Source organism: Caretta caretta, chromosome 2 (genome assembly GCF_965140235.1).
Source record: "Caretta caretta isolate rCarCar2 chromosome 2, rCarCar1.hap1, whole genome shotgun sequence".
Taxonomy (NCBI): domain Eukaryota; kingdom Metazoa; phylum Chordata; order Testudines; family Cheloniidae; genus Caretta; species Caretta caretta.
Genome location: NC_134207.1, coordinates 81,896,625 through 81,914,011, shown reverse-complemented (window position 1 = coordinate 81,914,011; position 17,387 = coordinate 81,896,625). Strand labels below are relative to the sequence as shown.

Sequence of the window (17,387 nt, the reverse complement as noted above, 5' to 3'; positions counted from 1 at the left end):
TAATGTTGTCTCTGTAGATATCATGTATGAAGTTGCCAGATATGTATTTATTTTGTCTGAAGCAGAATAATTTTAACTGAAAGGACACACAACGGGGAAAAGCTGGTGTGTGTGCATGTAGCGAAAGATGGTTATTTACACTTCCTTGTCTGTCCTTTCTTTGCTTTGTGAAGTTTTTTTGTACTTAGTTTTGCAGCCAAATTATATGTATCAATGGAAAAAAAAAACCTTAAAAAGCCTGTATAATGGTCCTGAGTAAAAAGATCCCCATGCAAAATATAGATGAAGTGTTCCAAAAATGAAGTATAACAGAATTAAGAGGCGAAATGATAAACTGACACATGAATGAGGGGGTGGGGAATGAAGAGCAGACAGGTAGGGTCGATAAAAAAATAACATTACTGGAGTAGAATGTGATGGGGAAGGAGACCCTTGGAAATTGACTTTACTAATTTTAACTATTTAACAGTATTTGGATAGCAGAATACAGTTTTATGAAGGAAAAACTATAGCTTGGTTAACCCCACTAGCAGATAAATTAGAAGCCAATTAGATTTTCTCATTATTATTCCTTTACAGTATAATAGGTTTTATATATTATCAGAGAGAGACAGGGGATCTCCAGAACTTGGTTTTAATTATATATTTAAAGGGCTGGATATCAGCCTCCATAAATAAATGCTTTAATTGTCTTAAAAGGCATTTCTCCAGATTTGCATGTTCTTTGGTTTTTCTTGGGGTGCATTTTGTCAGAAGTTCATGTTTCAGCACCAAAACATATTACACAGCCTGACATGGACAGAACTTGAAGAAAATTTTTAGTATAAGTTAATGTCCACTTTAGGCCTTGTTTACGCTAGTTTTTGCAACATTTCCCACTTTTGTTAACACCAGTTCACCTTTTTCAGGTCTTGTCTACACTTGTCTATAGTGATGCTGTAGCACTTCAGTGAAGATGCTATCTATGCTGACAGGAGAGCTTCAGCATTGGTATTCTGCCTCCCCAAAAGGCAGTAGCTGTTCTGATGGGAGAAGCTCTCCTGTCGCCGTAGCACTGTCTATACGGGGAGTTTGGTTGGTAGAACGGTGCTCAGAGGTGTGAATTTTTCACACCCTGAGCAATGTAGTTATACCAACATAAGTTGCTAGTGCAGACCAAGGCCTGGTCTACACTACGAGGTTAGGTCGAATTTAGCCGTGTTAGGTTGATTTTATACACAAGCAACCCCATTCTGCCGACCTAAAGGGCTCTTAAAAATGACTGCTGTACTCCTCCCCGATGAGGGGAGCAGCGCTAAAATCGACCTTCCTGGGTCGAATTTGGGGTAGTGTAGACGCAGCGCTGTGCCATTTGATGGTATTGGCCACTGGGAGCTATCCCAGAGTGCTCCAATATGACTGCTCTGGACAGCACTTTCAACTCCGATGCACTAGCCAGGTGCACAGGAAAAGCATCGGGAACTTTTGAATTTCATTTCCTGTTTGGTCAGTGTGGCGAGCTCAGCAGAACAGGTGACCATGCAGTCCCAGAATCGCAAACGAGCTCCAACATGGAGTGAATGGGAGACACAGGATCTGATTGTAGTATGGGGAGAAGAATCCGTGCAGGCAGAACTCCGATCCAGCAGAAGAAATGCTGATATATATGCCAAAATCATGCAGGGCATGGTGGAGAGAGGCTACACCAGGGAGGCACAGCAGTACCTACCAAAAGACGAAGGCGGCAAATGGTCTCTCCGGGTCAGAACCCCAGACAGGCTGCTTCTATAATCAGCTGTATGCCATTCTAGGGGGGGACCCTACCAGTACCCCAACACTCTCCGTGGACACCTGCAAGCCTCACCAGCCTCACACAACACAGATGAGGATTTTGTGGAGGAGGAAGAGGAGGAGGAGAATGCGCAGCAGGCAAGTGGAGAATCCATTCTCCCTGGCAGCCAGGACCTTTTCCTCACCCTGAAGCCAATACCCTCCCAGGGCCTATTGTTCCCAGACCCTGAAGGTTGAGAAGGCACCTCTGGTGAGCGCACATTTGTAACAACACTACAGGGGTTAAAAGCAATTGTGTTTAATATTTGCTTTACCCTGATCAATTGGGATGCATTCGCGGCCAATACAGCTAATGGAAAAGTCTGTTAATGTGTCTGGGGATGGAGTGGGAATCCTCCAGGGACATTTCCATGAAGCTCTCCTGGAGGTACTCTGAAAGCCTTTGCAGAAGGTTTCTGGGGAGGGCTGCCTTATTTCATCCTTCATGGTAGGACATTTTACCACACCGAGCCAGTAGCAAGTGGTCTGGAGTCATTGCAGCACAAAGCATGGTAGCGAATGGTCCTGGGTTTTGGTCGCATTCATACAACATTTGGTCTTTATTTTTCTGTGTCAACCTTAGGAGAGTGATATCATTCATGGTCACCTGGTTGAAATACGGGAAGTTTTGTAAGGGAACAGTGATCCCCTCTGTTTGGTGATCCTCTGGGCATGCTGGGCTGTTTGTGCGTGGCTAAGAGGGATCATCCCAGAGAATAGCCATGCGGGGAGTGGGAGGGGGTGTGCTGCACATCTACCCCAAAACCGCAGCCCCTCCTTTAAAATGGCAACCGCAGCCCCCCCTTTTAAACAGCAAACACAACCGGCATTGGTTGCTATGGGAAAGGAGGGCGCTGCAGTTTGAAACCATTCCCACATGTTATGAACACGGAAGTAGCCAATCCCACGTACCCTTTGGCTTGCCATGGTTACCTGCGAACTGAATTTAGTTGCTCAGCTGTGTGTGATGTGTCACCATACCAGCAGGCGCTCAATATAAAAGGCAAAATGCAACCTTGTACCTAAAACACATGTGCTGTCTGCTGTGAATTGCTTCATTCACTGTGAAAGAGTCTCCCTTTTGTTCTCAGGAATGTATCTTCTTAAAAGTCTACTCTCCCTTTTTCCACCCCCTGCAGCTGCAAATGCTTCCATGTTCCCCGCATCAACTCCGTCCCTGAGGTTATCGCAGATTAGAAGGCAAAAAAAAACGCACTCGCGATGATATATTTTCAGAGCTCATGCAGTCCTCCCACACTGACAGGGCACAGCTGAATGCTTGGAGGCATTCGGTGGCAGAGGCCAGGAAAGCATACAGTGAGCATGATCGGAACACGCAGGAGGAGATGCTGAAGCTAACGGGGGAGCAAACGGACATGATGAGGCGTTTGCTGGAGCTGCAGGAAAGGCAACTAGAGTACAGACCACTGCTGCAGCCATTGTGTAACTGCCTGCCCTCCTCGCCAAGTTCCATATCCTCCTCACCCAGATGCCCAAGAACACGGGGGGGAGGAGGCTCTCGGCACGCTGCCACTCAACTCCAGGGGATGGCCCAAGCAACAGAAGGCTGTCATTCACACAAGTTTGATTTCTAGTGTGGCTACAATTAGCAATGTGGCCTTGTCCTTCCCTCCTCCCCCACCCCACCCCACCAGCAAACCCTTTGCACACCCAGGCTTCCTTTTACTAGTCAGCGTTGTCAGTGATCTCAAGTTTTTTTTAATAAAAAATGAATAGATTCAGAACAATAGGGACTTTATTTCCTGTGCCAACTGTGGTCAAAGGTGGGAGGGGGATTGGCTTACAGGGAAGTACATTCACCAAAGGGGGCGGCTTTGCATTAAGGACAAACACACACAACTGTCACACCGTAGTCTGGTCAGTCATGAAACTGTTTTTCAAAGTCTCTCTGATGAGCAGCGTGCCTCGGTGTGCTCTTCTAATAGCCCTGGTGTCTGGCTGTTCAAAATGGGCTGCCAGGCGATCTGCCTCAACCTCCCAACCCGCCATAAATGTCTCCCCCTTACTCTCACAGATATTATGGGGCACACAGCAAGCAGCAATAACAATGGGAATATTGCTTTCGCTGAGGTCTAATCTACTCAGCAAACTGCGCCAGCGTGCTTTTAAACGTCCAAAGGTACATTCTACCACCGTTCTGCACTTGCTCAGCCTATAGTTGAATTGCTCCTTACTGCTGTCCAGGCTGCCTGTGTACAGCTTTATGAGCCATGGGAGCAAGGGGTAGGCTGGGTCCCCAAGGATAACTATTGGCAATTCAACATCCCCCATGGTAATTTTCTGGTCTGGGAAGAAAGTCTCTTCTTGCAGCTTTTAGAACAGCCCGGAGTTCCGAAAGATGCAAGCATCATGCATCTTTCCCGACCATCCCACACTGATGTCGGTGAAATGGTCCTTGTGATCCACCAGTGCTTGCAACACCATTGAGAAGTACCCCTTGTGGTTTATGTACTGTTTGGCAAGGTGGTCCAGTGCCAACTTAGGGATATGCGTTCCGTCTATCACCCCACCACAGTTAGGGAACCCCAATGCAGCAATGCCATCCTCTATGACCTGCACATTTCCCAGAGTCACTACCCTTCTTAGCAGAAGGGTATTGATTGCCCTGGCTACTTGGATCACAGCAGGCCCCATGGTAGATTTTCCCACTTTGAATCGATTCCCGACCAACCGGTAGCAGTCAGGCATTGCAAGCTTCCACAGAGCTATCGCCACTCGCTTCTCAACTGTCAGGGCAGGTCTCATCTTGGTATTCCTGCGCTTCAGGGTGGGGGAAAGCAACTCACAGAGTTCCATGAAACTGACCTTACGCATGTGAAAGTTTCGCAGCCACTGGCAATCATCCCATACCTGCAACACTATGCAGTCCCACCAGTCTGTGCTTGTCTGCTGGGCCCAAAATTGTCGTTCCAATGTATCAACCTGCCCCAATGCCGCCATGGTATCCCAGTTGCCACATCCCATGTTTTCAGGAATATCTGTGTCCATGTCCTCCTCACAATCTTCGTCATGCTGGCGACTCCTAGCTAGGCTCTGCACATACTGCAGAATAATGCGCGAGATGTTTGCAATGCTCACAAAAGCAATGTGCAGCTGAGCGGGCTCCATGCTTGCCATACTATGGTGTCTGCATGGATAACCCAGGAAAAAAGGCGCAAAATGATTGTTTGCCATTGCTTTCAAGGAGGGAGGGAGGGGAGACTGATGACATATCCCCCAAACCACCTATGACAATGTTATTACCCCATCAGGCATTGGGAGCTTAACCCAGAATTCCAATGGGCAGTGGGGACTGTGGGATAGCTACCCATAGTGCACCACTCCGTGAGTCAATGCTAGCTATGGTATTGAGGATGCACTCCGCCGACCTAATGCGCTTAGTGGGGACATGCACAATCGACTGTATAAAATCAGTTACTAAAGATCAACTTCTATAAAATCGACCTAATTTCATAGTGTAGACATGCTCCAAGCCAACATTAAGAACTCTGCTGTAGGCCAACTGCTGCCAGTGTTTTGTATATTATGCCATCTAATCTTGTGCAAAGGAAAACTAATTAAAACAGTTCTTAAAGTGCTGGTACTAGCCGCTGACCAGTCTAGACTAGGGCTGCCAAATGTTAACAGTGGTGGAACTGAACCTGTGTTAGTAACAGTGTACTCGAGGCCAAAATATGGCAGAGGAATCTGTCTCTGAGATTCACTGATCTTAGGAAGAGTTAGTACTTCAACAAACTCTGGTTCCAGATGCTTAGGCAGTGATTTCCACGCCAGTTCAGTTGTCTGACTTTCTTTAAAGCTTGGCAGCAAAAATGTACTGCTTAATATTACTTTTTTATTTAACTTAAGTGACTTTAATAGAGTATAATGAGTTTAAGCTTTAACACAGGTTGTCATAATTTCAAATTTAATTCTAAATAGATTCATTTTTTTAAATAAACCCATATTTACATTAAAATATGATTTAAATTAAAATATCTGATTTTTTTAAATAAAAAAACCCAGATTTTTTTTTATCTGCCCTGCTCTATCTCTAGATTTGGTATGTGGGTGTTGGTGACTTATGATGTACAGGAGATTAGACTAGGTGATCTGGTGGTCCCTAGTGGCCTTAAATTCTATGATTCTCTGTGCCTCCGTTCTCTATCTGTAAAATGGGTATGTTAGTACAGTAAAAGCTGTTTTATCCGGCACTTCACCAACTGGAAAGCTCTATAAACCGGCATTTCTGATCTTCATTGAAAGTCCGGTTTATAGTCCAGTTGGCGCAGGGCTGGCAGGTTGCTGGGGTGTGGGAAGGGATGCGGAGCGAAGGCTCTGAGAGGGAGTTTGGGTGCGGGAGGAGGCTTGGGGTGCCAGATCCAGGGGACACTCACCTCAGGCAGCTCCCTGCAAGCAGCAACCTGTCCTGGCTGCTGCTAGGCAGAGGCACGGCAGGTGGCTCTGCATGCTATCTCCGCCCGAAGGCGCTGCCCCCACAGCTCCCATTGGCCAAGGTTCATGGCCAATGGGCGCTGCAGAGCCAACACTTACGGGGGCATCGCGCAGAGCTGCCTTCTGTGCCTCTGCCTAGGAGCAGCCGGGACAAGTCACCGCTTGTGGGGAGATACCTGAGGTGAGCGCCTCCCAGATCTGATACCCCAAGCCCCCTCCGACCCTCTGCCCTGAGCCCCCTCCTCCACCCAAACTCCCTCCCTCCTAGTTAACTGGCATTTTTAACTTACCGGCATCCCCCATTCCCCCAACATGCTGGATAAAACAGCTTTTACTGTACTTCTCTTGCTCACAAGGGTGTTGTGAGGATTAAATACATTTAAAAAATGGTGAGGTGCTTAGATACTATGGCATTGAGGGCCATATAAGTACCGTAGAGCATAGATAAAGAGAACTAACACGTATACAGAGGACTACTTACACATTGTTGGAGTTGTTCATTTTGAGAGGAGTGGAAGGGCCAGTAACCTTGTAATAATGCAGGCTGTGAAACTGAATCCCAGTAGAGAACTGACTATTTTGAAATGCAGATTACTCTGCTCCTGGAGCATGCTAGGAAATGGGAAGGAGTCTTGGGTTTTTTATAAACAGGGCCTCTTTCTCAATTCTTAGAAGAATGAATGGGGGAAAGATGGAAGTTAAAATTCCCATCAGAGATGGGTTTTTTTGGAGGGGAGGAGATTCTGAGAGGAAAAGTGTCTCAGCTATTCCTTGGTGTGTTTTGTATGTTAGTGTTATATTTTGCTTCCTGTGTTTTGTTTCACCTTTTAGCAGTTTAGGCATGTTGTTTATTGGTTTTTAATAAAGACTGTTTTAAATGAAAGAAACCAAATCTAAATCTCTGGTCTACTCTTGTCATCTACTACGAAAATGAAAATGGAGAACCCCAAAATACTGTAGACTGTGGTATCACTGGCATAACTTGTACTCTTCAGAATCTGCTGCTATTAAAATTCGGGGGATGTCTGTAGCATTACCCTGTTACCTGCTAACTCAGAAGTCCACATGCAGAATCCAGTATGCAAATAGTTTGAAACCCCTTAAAAGTTTTGGCTCCAGTGAATGGATTACAATATTACAAACATAATGACAGACCTGATGGCAACTTCAGCAAAAGTGTAGGTTTTGAGTATGTGCTTAAAATTAAATGAGGGGTTAAGGCCCAGATCCTCAAAGGTCATTAGGTGCCTAACTCCCATTGATTTCAATAGGAGTTAGGCACACAAATACCCTTGAGGATCTGGGCCTAAGTGCTTTCTTGAATAAAAATGGACTTCGCACATGCGTACATGCATTGCTGAATTGGGGCTTGTGTGCATATCTTGATGTCATCGCAAAAGTGGGCCTTTGATAATTTTACTAAAATGTCAGTAAAATTATTAATATCAACATGCTCTACTGTAGTTTCTTTGGAAAGAGGTTGGAACCAGAAATACACCATACAAAAGCAAAACAAAATCTTACCACACACCCAGTCAAAGCCTAACCTAAATATCATAGTTAGCAGTAGGATTCATCATTTATAGTTTAATGGAAAGATGTGTCTATATTCTAAGTCAGATCAAACTGAGCATAAATCTTTTGTTTTCTTGTCTTTCAGGGACAGTTTTGTGACTATTGCAATGCAGCTGATCCCAATAAAGCTCACCCAATAACCAATGCTATTGATGGAACTGAACGCTGGTGGCAAAGTCCTCCTCTCTCTTTAGGCTTACAGTATAATGAAGTGAATGTCACTTTAGATCTTGGACAGGTGAGTACGTGATCATTTTATGTGGAGCGTTAATGGGTTTGGCCATATTCTGTATCAATACAAAGGCCTTACAGTAGAAAGATGAAAATATTTGAATTAAGAATCTTGGTCTGCCATGTGATTCTTTTGTGGTTTATGTTCTGTGATTGTTACAGATTTAACTTTACTTAAGTGACTATCTTTCTCAGGAATGTTGACTGTGGGTTCTTGCCACAGACAATATATTGATTGCTATGAATTGGTGCCACTAGAATCTAAACACAATTAATTAATCTAAAGCTGCATAGGATCACCCCCCTAGAACTCAGGCTCTGCCTTTTATTCCATAACCTCTTTCCCCATGGCTCCAGGGGAAATTCATGCTGCACACTCTCTTGATGACAATAGTTGGAAGAGGATTACTTTAGCTGTAGGTGGATTCCATTAGCCATTCACAGGAAGCCTTCTGCTCTCTGCTGGACACTGCCTTAAAAGAAGAAAACTTGATTTAGAGTAGCCCAGAAAGGACACAACAGAGGCCGGTAGATGGGTGTTAATACAAATATTCGGGCTTCCCCTGCAGGGGAGAAGCAAGTAGCTAACACTAAAGACTCTGCATATGTAAATTCAGCTTTGTAGCTGTAGGGCCAGATTCTCAGCTGACATAAATAGGCACATCTTCATTAAAGTCAGCTGTGCTATGCCAATTTACACCAGCTGAGAAAATGGCCCATAGTCTTCATTCCGATTATGTCCATGCTAAGCCTCAGTCCAGATCTGTCCAATGAGAGGTTTCTTAGAAATGTTTCTTGAACCAGTTTAGTTGTAGGGTTCTATCATTTAGGCAATAAGTGTTTTGATGTAGAAGCCTGTGAATCTTTACTGATGATTAAGGCTGCGAGTCTGTCACAGAGGTCATGGAAATCATGGATTCCATTACTTTCCGGGACTTCTGTGACTTCTGCAGCGGCCGGTGGGGGTGAGGTGTCTGGCCTGGAGATCACCTGAGCAGCTCAGGCAGCCTCTGGGTCCGCCGCACTGGCTGCTGCTGGGGCAGTTTCAGGCCACCGCACCCCCCTTCCCCAGCACCACCGGGGTCTTGGGCTGCTGCGCCCCCCCCCCCTCCAGCAGCAGTGGGGGTTTTGGGCTGCCATGCCGCCCCAGCCCCCCAGCAGCAGTGGGGGTCCCGGGCCATGCACCACTGCCCCCCCAACCCCTGAGCACCCGCAGTGCCCCCAGGCTGCTCCCTACCCCAGAGCACCCAAGATTTAGTCAGGGGTATACAGTACAAGTCACGGACAGGTCATGGGCCGTGAATTTTTGTTTACTGCCCATGACCTGTCCATGACTTTTACTAAAAATACCCGAGACTAAAACGTAGTCTTACTGATATTAAAATCTCTAATGCACAAAACAAATTTTGAACAGGCACGTGTTACTACTGCATTATACACTGTATGTTAAAAATAAAATAGCCATTGTTGAGCTTTGGCAAGCTTCTGCCAAGCATTATTTTTCTGATCCAAACTGTGGTCCTTATCCTGCAAACACGCATGTGGATAGTTCCATTGACCTCAATGATATTATTCCAATGCTTAAAGTTAGAAATGTAAGTTTTTGCAGATATGGCCCTCAGTTTATAGAAAGTTGAATGGGATGAAAAACCAGGTGGGAACTGTTCACTTGGGGTGGAATTGGAAATAGGCCTATAGTGCTCTTCTCGTTCTCAGTTATTTCATAATATTGCCGTTGTCTGAGTTCTGGAAACAGGCTGATAGCTCTGGCCTGTACTTTTTATATGCACGATTCTTTTCTCTAAGGTTTCCAACTCAGAAGTAAGGAAAACATTCCTCAGTTTTATGCATATCTCCGTGTATGAGATTCTGTAATAAAATCTTTAGTGGGATCCTTCTTAATTTACATCTCTACTGTTTTATATGCTTTAAAAGTATATTTTCTTTTGCTTCTGTTCAGTATAAAAACAGGTGAACATAATATAGATCAAAACAAGAAATAGGAATAGAAAATTGAACTAAATATAGTTAGATAGCACAGAAGGCTTTTTTTTGGAGGGGGGGAGGACATCTGTATACCACATCTTTTTGTGATGCTCTGTGTTTCTATCTGAGAATAACTTGAAAGTTCGAGCTTCCAGGGGTAACTGCTTTTAGTTGCCTGAGTTTTTTTGTACCCAGGTTGAATTACCTTTCTCCCCGATTCTTCAAAGTTGCTGATTTCAGTTGGAGCTGCAGGTGTTTAGCGCTTCTGAAAATCAGGACTAACAGCTCAGTATTGTTCCCCTCTGGTGTTATCTGGACGGGTGATCTGCGAGGCCTCTCTAATCATTGCCTCTGGGAACCAGCCTTATCCTGTTCTGCTGTGAGAACCCCTACTCCTGGGCTGTTCACGCACAGCCTCTGGCATGTAAGCTGTTCCCAGCTACTTGCAAGTGAATGACACTCGCCAATATCTCCGGTACCAGACACAACCCTAGGAACCTCCGTCTCGCTGTGTCCAGTTATGCCCACTGGACGCTGCAAGCTTATATAAGTTCGTCAATTTAACAAAGAAATTGATATGTACCAGGCTTGTTATCCCAAGGGAAGCCTCTGACACACTTCAAACCAAAAGCACTGCTTCAGGTAGAATAAACAAAGAGATTTATTAGCTATAAAATAGATTTTAAGTGATTATAAGTCAAAGCATAACAAGTCAGATTTGGTCAAATGAAATAAAAGTAAAGCGCATTCTAAGCTAATCTTAACACTTTCATGTCCTTAAAACTTAGATGCTTCTCACCACAGGCTGGCTGGTTAATTTTCAGTCAGGCTCTCCCCTTTGATCAGTGCTTCAGTCGCTTGGTGGTGGTGGTGTCTGTAGATGTAGGTGGAAGAGACAGTGCATGGCAAAATGTCTCTCCCTTTTATCATGTCTTTTCTTTCCTCTTGGCTTTGCCCTTCTCCCCTTCAGAGTCAGGTGAGCATTACCTCAGCCCAAAGGAAGGGTGTGACTCCCTGGAAGGTCTAACAGATTCTTTTGTTGCTGCCTAAGCCAGTGTCCATTGTTCCTGTGAGGCTGGGTTGGGTTTGTCCCATACATGCCCTGACGAGGTGTGAACTGCCTCTCTGTTCTTGGAGAGTTTTTGCATGAGCTTGCTTTAAGCCATGAGGATACATTTTCAGCCTCATAACTATATAAGTGAAATCATAACTTCTAACCTTACTATAACAATTACTATAACATCACTATAACAACTATGCTCAGTGCATTATGACCCTTCCGAAGACACCCAACATGACAAACTTTGCATTGGATAACACGTGGGGATGTAGGGTGTTCTCCCGAGGTACAGAGCATCACAAACTCCCATCCTCAGAAGATATTTAGGCAGCTAAATCCTATTGAAATCAGTGGGCATCTAAATATTTTTGAGGATCTGGGCCAACATGTCTCAGGTTGGGGACCCAACGTTAGTGGCCATTTTTGGAAATTTGTGTATAAAAGTACATTGTGCTACAGAAGATTCTCTTTCTGACTACAGTAACTATTCATTGACATTGTTCATATAGGCTGTTCAGTTTTTGTTTAATAAGCTTTCAAGTGACTTGATTATAAGGGGAGGATCATGGTCTACTAATTAAAGATAAAGGCTGGGTTCTGTATGCAGCTCTGCCACTTACATTTCTGGGTGATCCTGGGCAAATTGCTCTCTGTGCCTTAGTTTCCTCTTCTGTAAAATGGGGTTAATACTTCCATACCTCACACAAGTGTTCAGCATTAATTCCGCAATGTTTTTGGAGCCCTTTAATATACTTGTGCAGAACTGGTGCAGAAATGGAGGTTTTTCAGTAGCTAAACTAAACGTCTGTGATTTTTGTTTTATAGAATTTTTTTATTTAAAACAAATTTAAATGAATTATACGTGCCAGTATTATATCTTGGTTCATTTCTCCACTGCACCTCTATGGAAAGAGCCATAGGTAGGGTCCTACCAAATTCACGGTCCATTTTGGTAAATTTCACAGTCCTAGCATTTTAAAAGTTTTGAATTTCATACTGACAGATATTTAAATCTTAAATGTCACGGGGTTGACACAAATCATGAATATGTATTTAAAAATATAAATATGCAAAGCCCTTAAGTCCGCGTTTCTCAAACTGGAGATCCTGACCAAAAAAGGGGTCACAGTGCTATTGTGGGGGGTTCTCGGTATTACCACCCTTACTTCTGTGCTGCCTTCACAGCTGGGTGGCCAGAGAATGGTGGCTGCTGGCTGGGAGCCCAGCTCCGAAGGCAGCAACGCCACCAGCAACGGTGCAGAAGTAAAGGCGGCATAGTATGATATTGCCACCCATAATACTGCGCTGCTGCTGCCGGTGGGGCAGAAGGGTGGCCATACCATACCATGCCATGCCATCTTCATTTCTGCACTGCTGCTGACGGTTCCTCTGCCTTCAGAGCTGGGCTCCCAGCCAGCAGCCACCACTCTCCAGCCGCCCAGCTCTGAAGGCAGTGCAGAAGTAAGGATGGCAATCCTGCAACCCTTCTACTTTAGCCAGATTTCACGGTCCATGACGCGTTTTCAGGGCCATGAATTTGGTAGGGCCCTAGTCACAGGCCATGTCTTCACTGCAGAGTTAATTTGGGGATTGGCATATGGATTAGCCTAGTCTAGGTGTGAACGGCCACACTGAAAAGCCATATCCAAGTTAGAAATCATAGAATCACAGAAGTGGAAGGGACCTCAGGAGGTCATCTAGTCCAGGACTAAGTATTATAGACCATCCCTGACAGGTGTTTATCCAACCTGCTCTTAAAAATCCCCAATGAGGGTGATTCCACCACCTCTTTGGGCAATTTATTGCAGTGCATAACCACCCTGACGGTTAGGAAGTTTCCGAAATCGCCCTTGCTGCAATTTAAGCCCATTGCTTGTCCTATCCTCAGAGGTTAAGCAGAACAATTTTTCTCCCTCCTCCTTGTAACAACCTTTTATGTACCAGTCTTCTCTTCTCCAGACTAAACAAACCCAATTTTTTCAATCTTCCCTCATACTTCATGTTTTCTAGACTTTTAATCATTTTTGTTGGTCTTCTCTGGACTTTCTCCAATTTGTCCACATCTTTCCTGAAATGTGGCACCCAGAACTGGACACAATACTCCAGTTGAGGCCTAATCAGTGCAGAGTAGAGTGGAAGAATTACTTCTTGTGTCTTGCTTACAATACTCCTGCTAATATGAGGGTTTTGTGTGTGGACTGGAGCCAGGTTAGGGGCAACACCTGAATAAGAGCTCTGGAAACTTCTGCAATGAAGACCTATTCATAGAAAGTTTAGGACGTCTGCTTTGCCTGCTATTGATAACATTGTTTAATAATTCGTCAGGTTAAGGCTGCGCAATGGTAACGTGATATTCAGAAGCAAGTATACAGCTAATGTTGATGTGTGAGCTTCCTTTACCTTCTAAGGTACAGACAGGATATTTTCACTCCAACGCATAAATGCAATAATTATTTTTGTGAATGTATGAAATATCTCTTAATTTTGTTCTTTCCTTTATTTTAATGTTGTTAGGTTTTAAATAGATTTTCTCACTAGGCAAACAGCGGCTTTGTGAGGCAGTTAGATTCCAGTTTCTCCCTTTCTCTGACACGCAGCACAACAATCCTGAACCCTAGAGCTGTGGGCACCCTGCAGCATTCTGTATGTGATATAATGTAGTTTGCAAACTGAACCCTACCCTTTGGTTTGCAATCTACCAACCTCTTTGTGTTTGAAGGTCTCCAATCCTCAAAGGTCCCAAGGAGCATCCTGCCTATTTCTCACCCCAGGCTCTAACCCCCCAGATGCTCCTTGCTTCAACTAAAAGCACTGGGCCTGCTATGTAACCTTTGCTGTCTACGGAGAATCTGGTGGCAGATGCTTGATCCATCTCTTTTAGATGTTGGATGCACCCCTCCCTTCGTATTTTTGGGAAAGGATGCAGGCTGTGTGCTCTCTGTCCATCAGACTCTTCAGAGACTACCTGGTTTATATGGTTATTTCCCAGTCGATAAAGGTTTTCTGGGTAGAAGGCTCTGTTCTCCTTGCTACTCCAGCACACTTGACAGAGATGGCCGCACGCTCCTGAGCGTGGGAAATAAGGAACCCCAAGAGCCGATAGGCTGATGGCCTTGGGTCTTGTGGTTGTGGGGAATGCTTGTAGACATGGGGGTATGTAGGAAAGATAGGTCGGTGGGTTCTTTTCCCACTTTATAGACTTAGTCCCACTCCTCTCCTTCAACCCCAGGATCAATTTGAATCTGAGGTTCACTCTTAGTATTTTGCATGATACTCACATACCTGCTCCACATCAGTCTGATGTGTATAAAACATTCTAATAAAAGCCATTTGCACAGTGTTATTAATGGAGAAGACGTGGTAAGGGCTATGGCCCCAAATACAGCAATGTGCATAAGCACAGGCCTAATTTTAAGCATGTGAATAGACCCATTAGTTTCCATGGAATTACTGACCTGCTTAAAGTTAGTCACTTGTTTAAAAGTGTTGTAGAACTGAGGGGCTGTAATACTGAAAGAAAGAGGGGAATATGTCTAACCATGCTAGGGGACAATTGCTTTACCCTTTATTTTAACGCAGTGCAAATCTCCCCGCTGATGAAGTGCACAAATTGTACCGCACTCCCATCATATTGACCAAGAATAAGTATATTAATGTATGTAAATGTATTAATGAACAACAGTGGCTCAGTTATGAATTGGTCATCAAATACCCACAGTTAGAGGAAGCAGAGTTATACATAATATTAAATGCTTTTCAAGTGCTGTGTTCCTGCTATTATACATTTTAACACTCTCCATGGAGTCGCTCACTTCCTGTGTTAATGTCATTGTTCAGAGGACAGTTTTCGTATACATCTGTTCTGTGAGAATGTTTGAAAGCTGGTTAAAACAGAAAACCACTCACTGGTGGTTCCATTTCACAAGAGACTGGGATGGTTTTGAAAGTCTAAATCCCTCCAGGATCTCAAAATCTGCCTATGCAGAAAGTAACATTTTGTTATTGTGAGGGCAGCCCTTGTGTTTTCAGACTCCTGAATGCAAAAATCCTGTCATACTTTTCTTTCTGGCTGGGTGTATTATAGTTATATTTTTCCAATCAATCACCATTCTCCTGAAAAATAAGACCAGCGTAATGCTGCTACCTGAGGCAATCTCTCCCTCGTGATAACATGTCTACTTACACTGTGGCTGTTCCTAACTTGTTTTAAGGTTGCTGGTACGCATTGTTGCAGCCTCACTCTTGCTTTTAATCACTGAAGCGGACCAGTTTCTTTCAAAATTGGTTTCTGCATTTTTTGTCTCTTTGAATCCAGAATGTCTGCCTGAAGTTCATTAATCTGCACTTGACTCCCTGGGTTGCTTAATTTTAGCAGATGTGTCTTCAGATTTGGCTTCCAGAGAGATTAAACTCTTCAAACGCCCATCAGTCGCTGCTCTAATATTGTCCTAAGTATCTCAAAATTTTCTGTTCTGAAAAGAGGAGGTGAAGGTGCAGGAGAGCAGCATAATGGTGGTTGCTGAGAAAAGGATGTCTGACAACTAAAATGATTTTTTAAAAAAGATTTGTCATTGCTCTTAGTTATGCTTGGTCTCTTTACTGTGCTTTATTGACAGTAACGTAAATGCTCAAATGTCCAGACGCAGTAAGATTTTGTGCACTAAATAAAAAATGTGCTATGTAATTTCTTCCATATAATCCTTTAAATAAACTTCTATGGTAAATGGAAGCTATGGAGTGGACATCTGCTATGTCAAAAATACTATTTTTCTCTCTTTAAGTAAAATATGATATATTCTTTAAACCATAGGTTCTTAACCTGAGGTTAACAGACAGATGTCAGTGTGTCATAACCATCTAGCCTTCCTTTACGGCTAGATGGCTGAAACTCTTTTCTATTGTAACATAGAACCATGGTATGGAAAATGTTGAGAAACACTGTTAAAAGCTGATTTATAGTTCATCTTTCAGTGATAATGCTAGAGAAATATCTAGAAGACCAATTCAAAAAATGTTGCTGAGATTCCTTTGTGCATAGATGCATATGGGTCAAATTTTGCTTTCCCTTACTCTGTGTATATTTGCAGTAACTCCATTGTCTTCAGTGGAGTTCTTGTGGATTTCAGCTGGCCTCATTGTCTCAGGAGTGAATTCTGTGTGCATGTGTGCCTACGTACACAGACACAGTCATCTCCCCAAAGTAAAAGGTCAGAACAGCATAGAACATATGAGGAGAAATGATTTGTGGTGGACCTGAATCTCCAAGAAAAAGATTGAGCACAATGCAGTTTACTGTTTGTTTGTTTTTTTAGTGCTGTGTTGCTGGAGCATTTGGCATCTCAGGAAATAAATTCTCATAAAAGTGAAGAATTTTCATCTTGCATGTTGGACTTGGATTTTTTATTCTTGAGTACTTTCCAGAAAATCACTGCATGGCAACCTCCTGTGTAACAGGCCTCTCCAATGAGCGGAGAGCATAGCCCTAAAGTACTTGGTGAAACTAATTGCTTCAGCAAACATGGTGCCCTCATCTAGCAACAGGGATCAGGTCCCTGCTTGCCTTCAGATCAGGAAAACATTTTTTAGATTTTATTTTTCCATTATCACATCTGTACCTTATATGGGCTGTAAATAGACCAACAGCACCATGAAAATGGTGACAAAATCTCTCCAAGTAACTGTGTTGCAATACAGTAGTTACGTATTTACTTTCTATGGTATGAATCCCTTTAGTATGTGAGCACCTCACAAATATTATTGAATTAACCTCACATCACCTCTATAAACTATTATGGTCCCTATTTTCTAAAAAAAGGGAAACTGAGGCACAGAGAGCTCTTGCCCAAGATTACACAACCACAAGCAGAAAAGCTCAGCAACTGAGATTCAGCTCTTGGTTTACACTGTGATCTTGCTTTTATCCAGTTTTACAGCTAAATTTAATATTAATTAGTATTCACACCTCCCTCAAACCAACCAAGAACCTTAAGCCAGTGGTATGATCTTTGGAAGACTTGAGGTTTTTACAAGTTCTGACGATAATGAAGGTTTTAAAATATTTAAACATTACTCACAACTTGGCAAATGGTGTGAAGTGCTTTTACACTAGGCACTTTTTGTGGGTTGAATCTGTCCTCTGTGACTAACCCTTTATGTGCTCAAATTAGCAAGGCTCTGCTGAGACTATTAATCAGCTGTCTGGTTACATGTTGTGATTTAAAATCTCTTCTCTTAAATCTCTTCTCATAAATCTGACACTTTATATTAGTAG

At 43.5% G+C, this 17,387-nt stretch overlaps 1 protein-coding gene across 4 annotated transcripts in view; it reads left to right on the top strand.

The window, feature by feature from the left end:
* Positions 1 to 17,387, top strand: part of LAMA3 (laminin subunit alpha 3) — a 193,598-nt gene that overhangs the window by 6,061 nt on the left and 170,150 nt on the right. For all 4 annotated transcript variants that reach the window (XM_075125273.1, XM_075125272.1, XM_075125271.1 and 1 more), the window contains exon 2: positions 7,925 to 8,077. In XM_075125273.1, the coding sequence (XP_074981374.1) occupies positions 7,925 to 8,077 (153 nt within the window). The remainder of the gene's footprint in view (positions 1 to 7,924; positions 8,078 to 17,387) is intronic.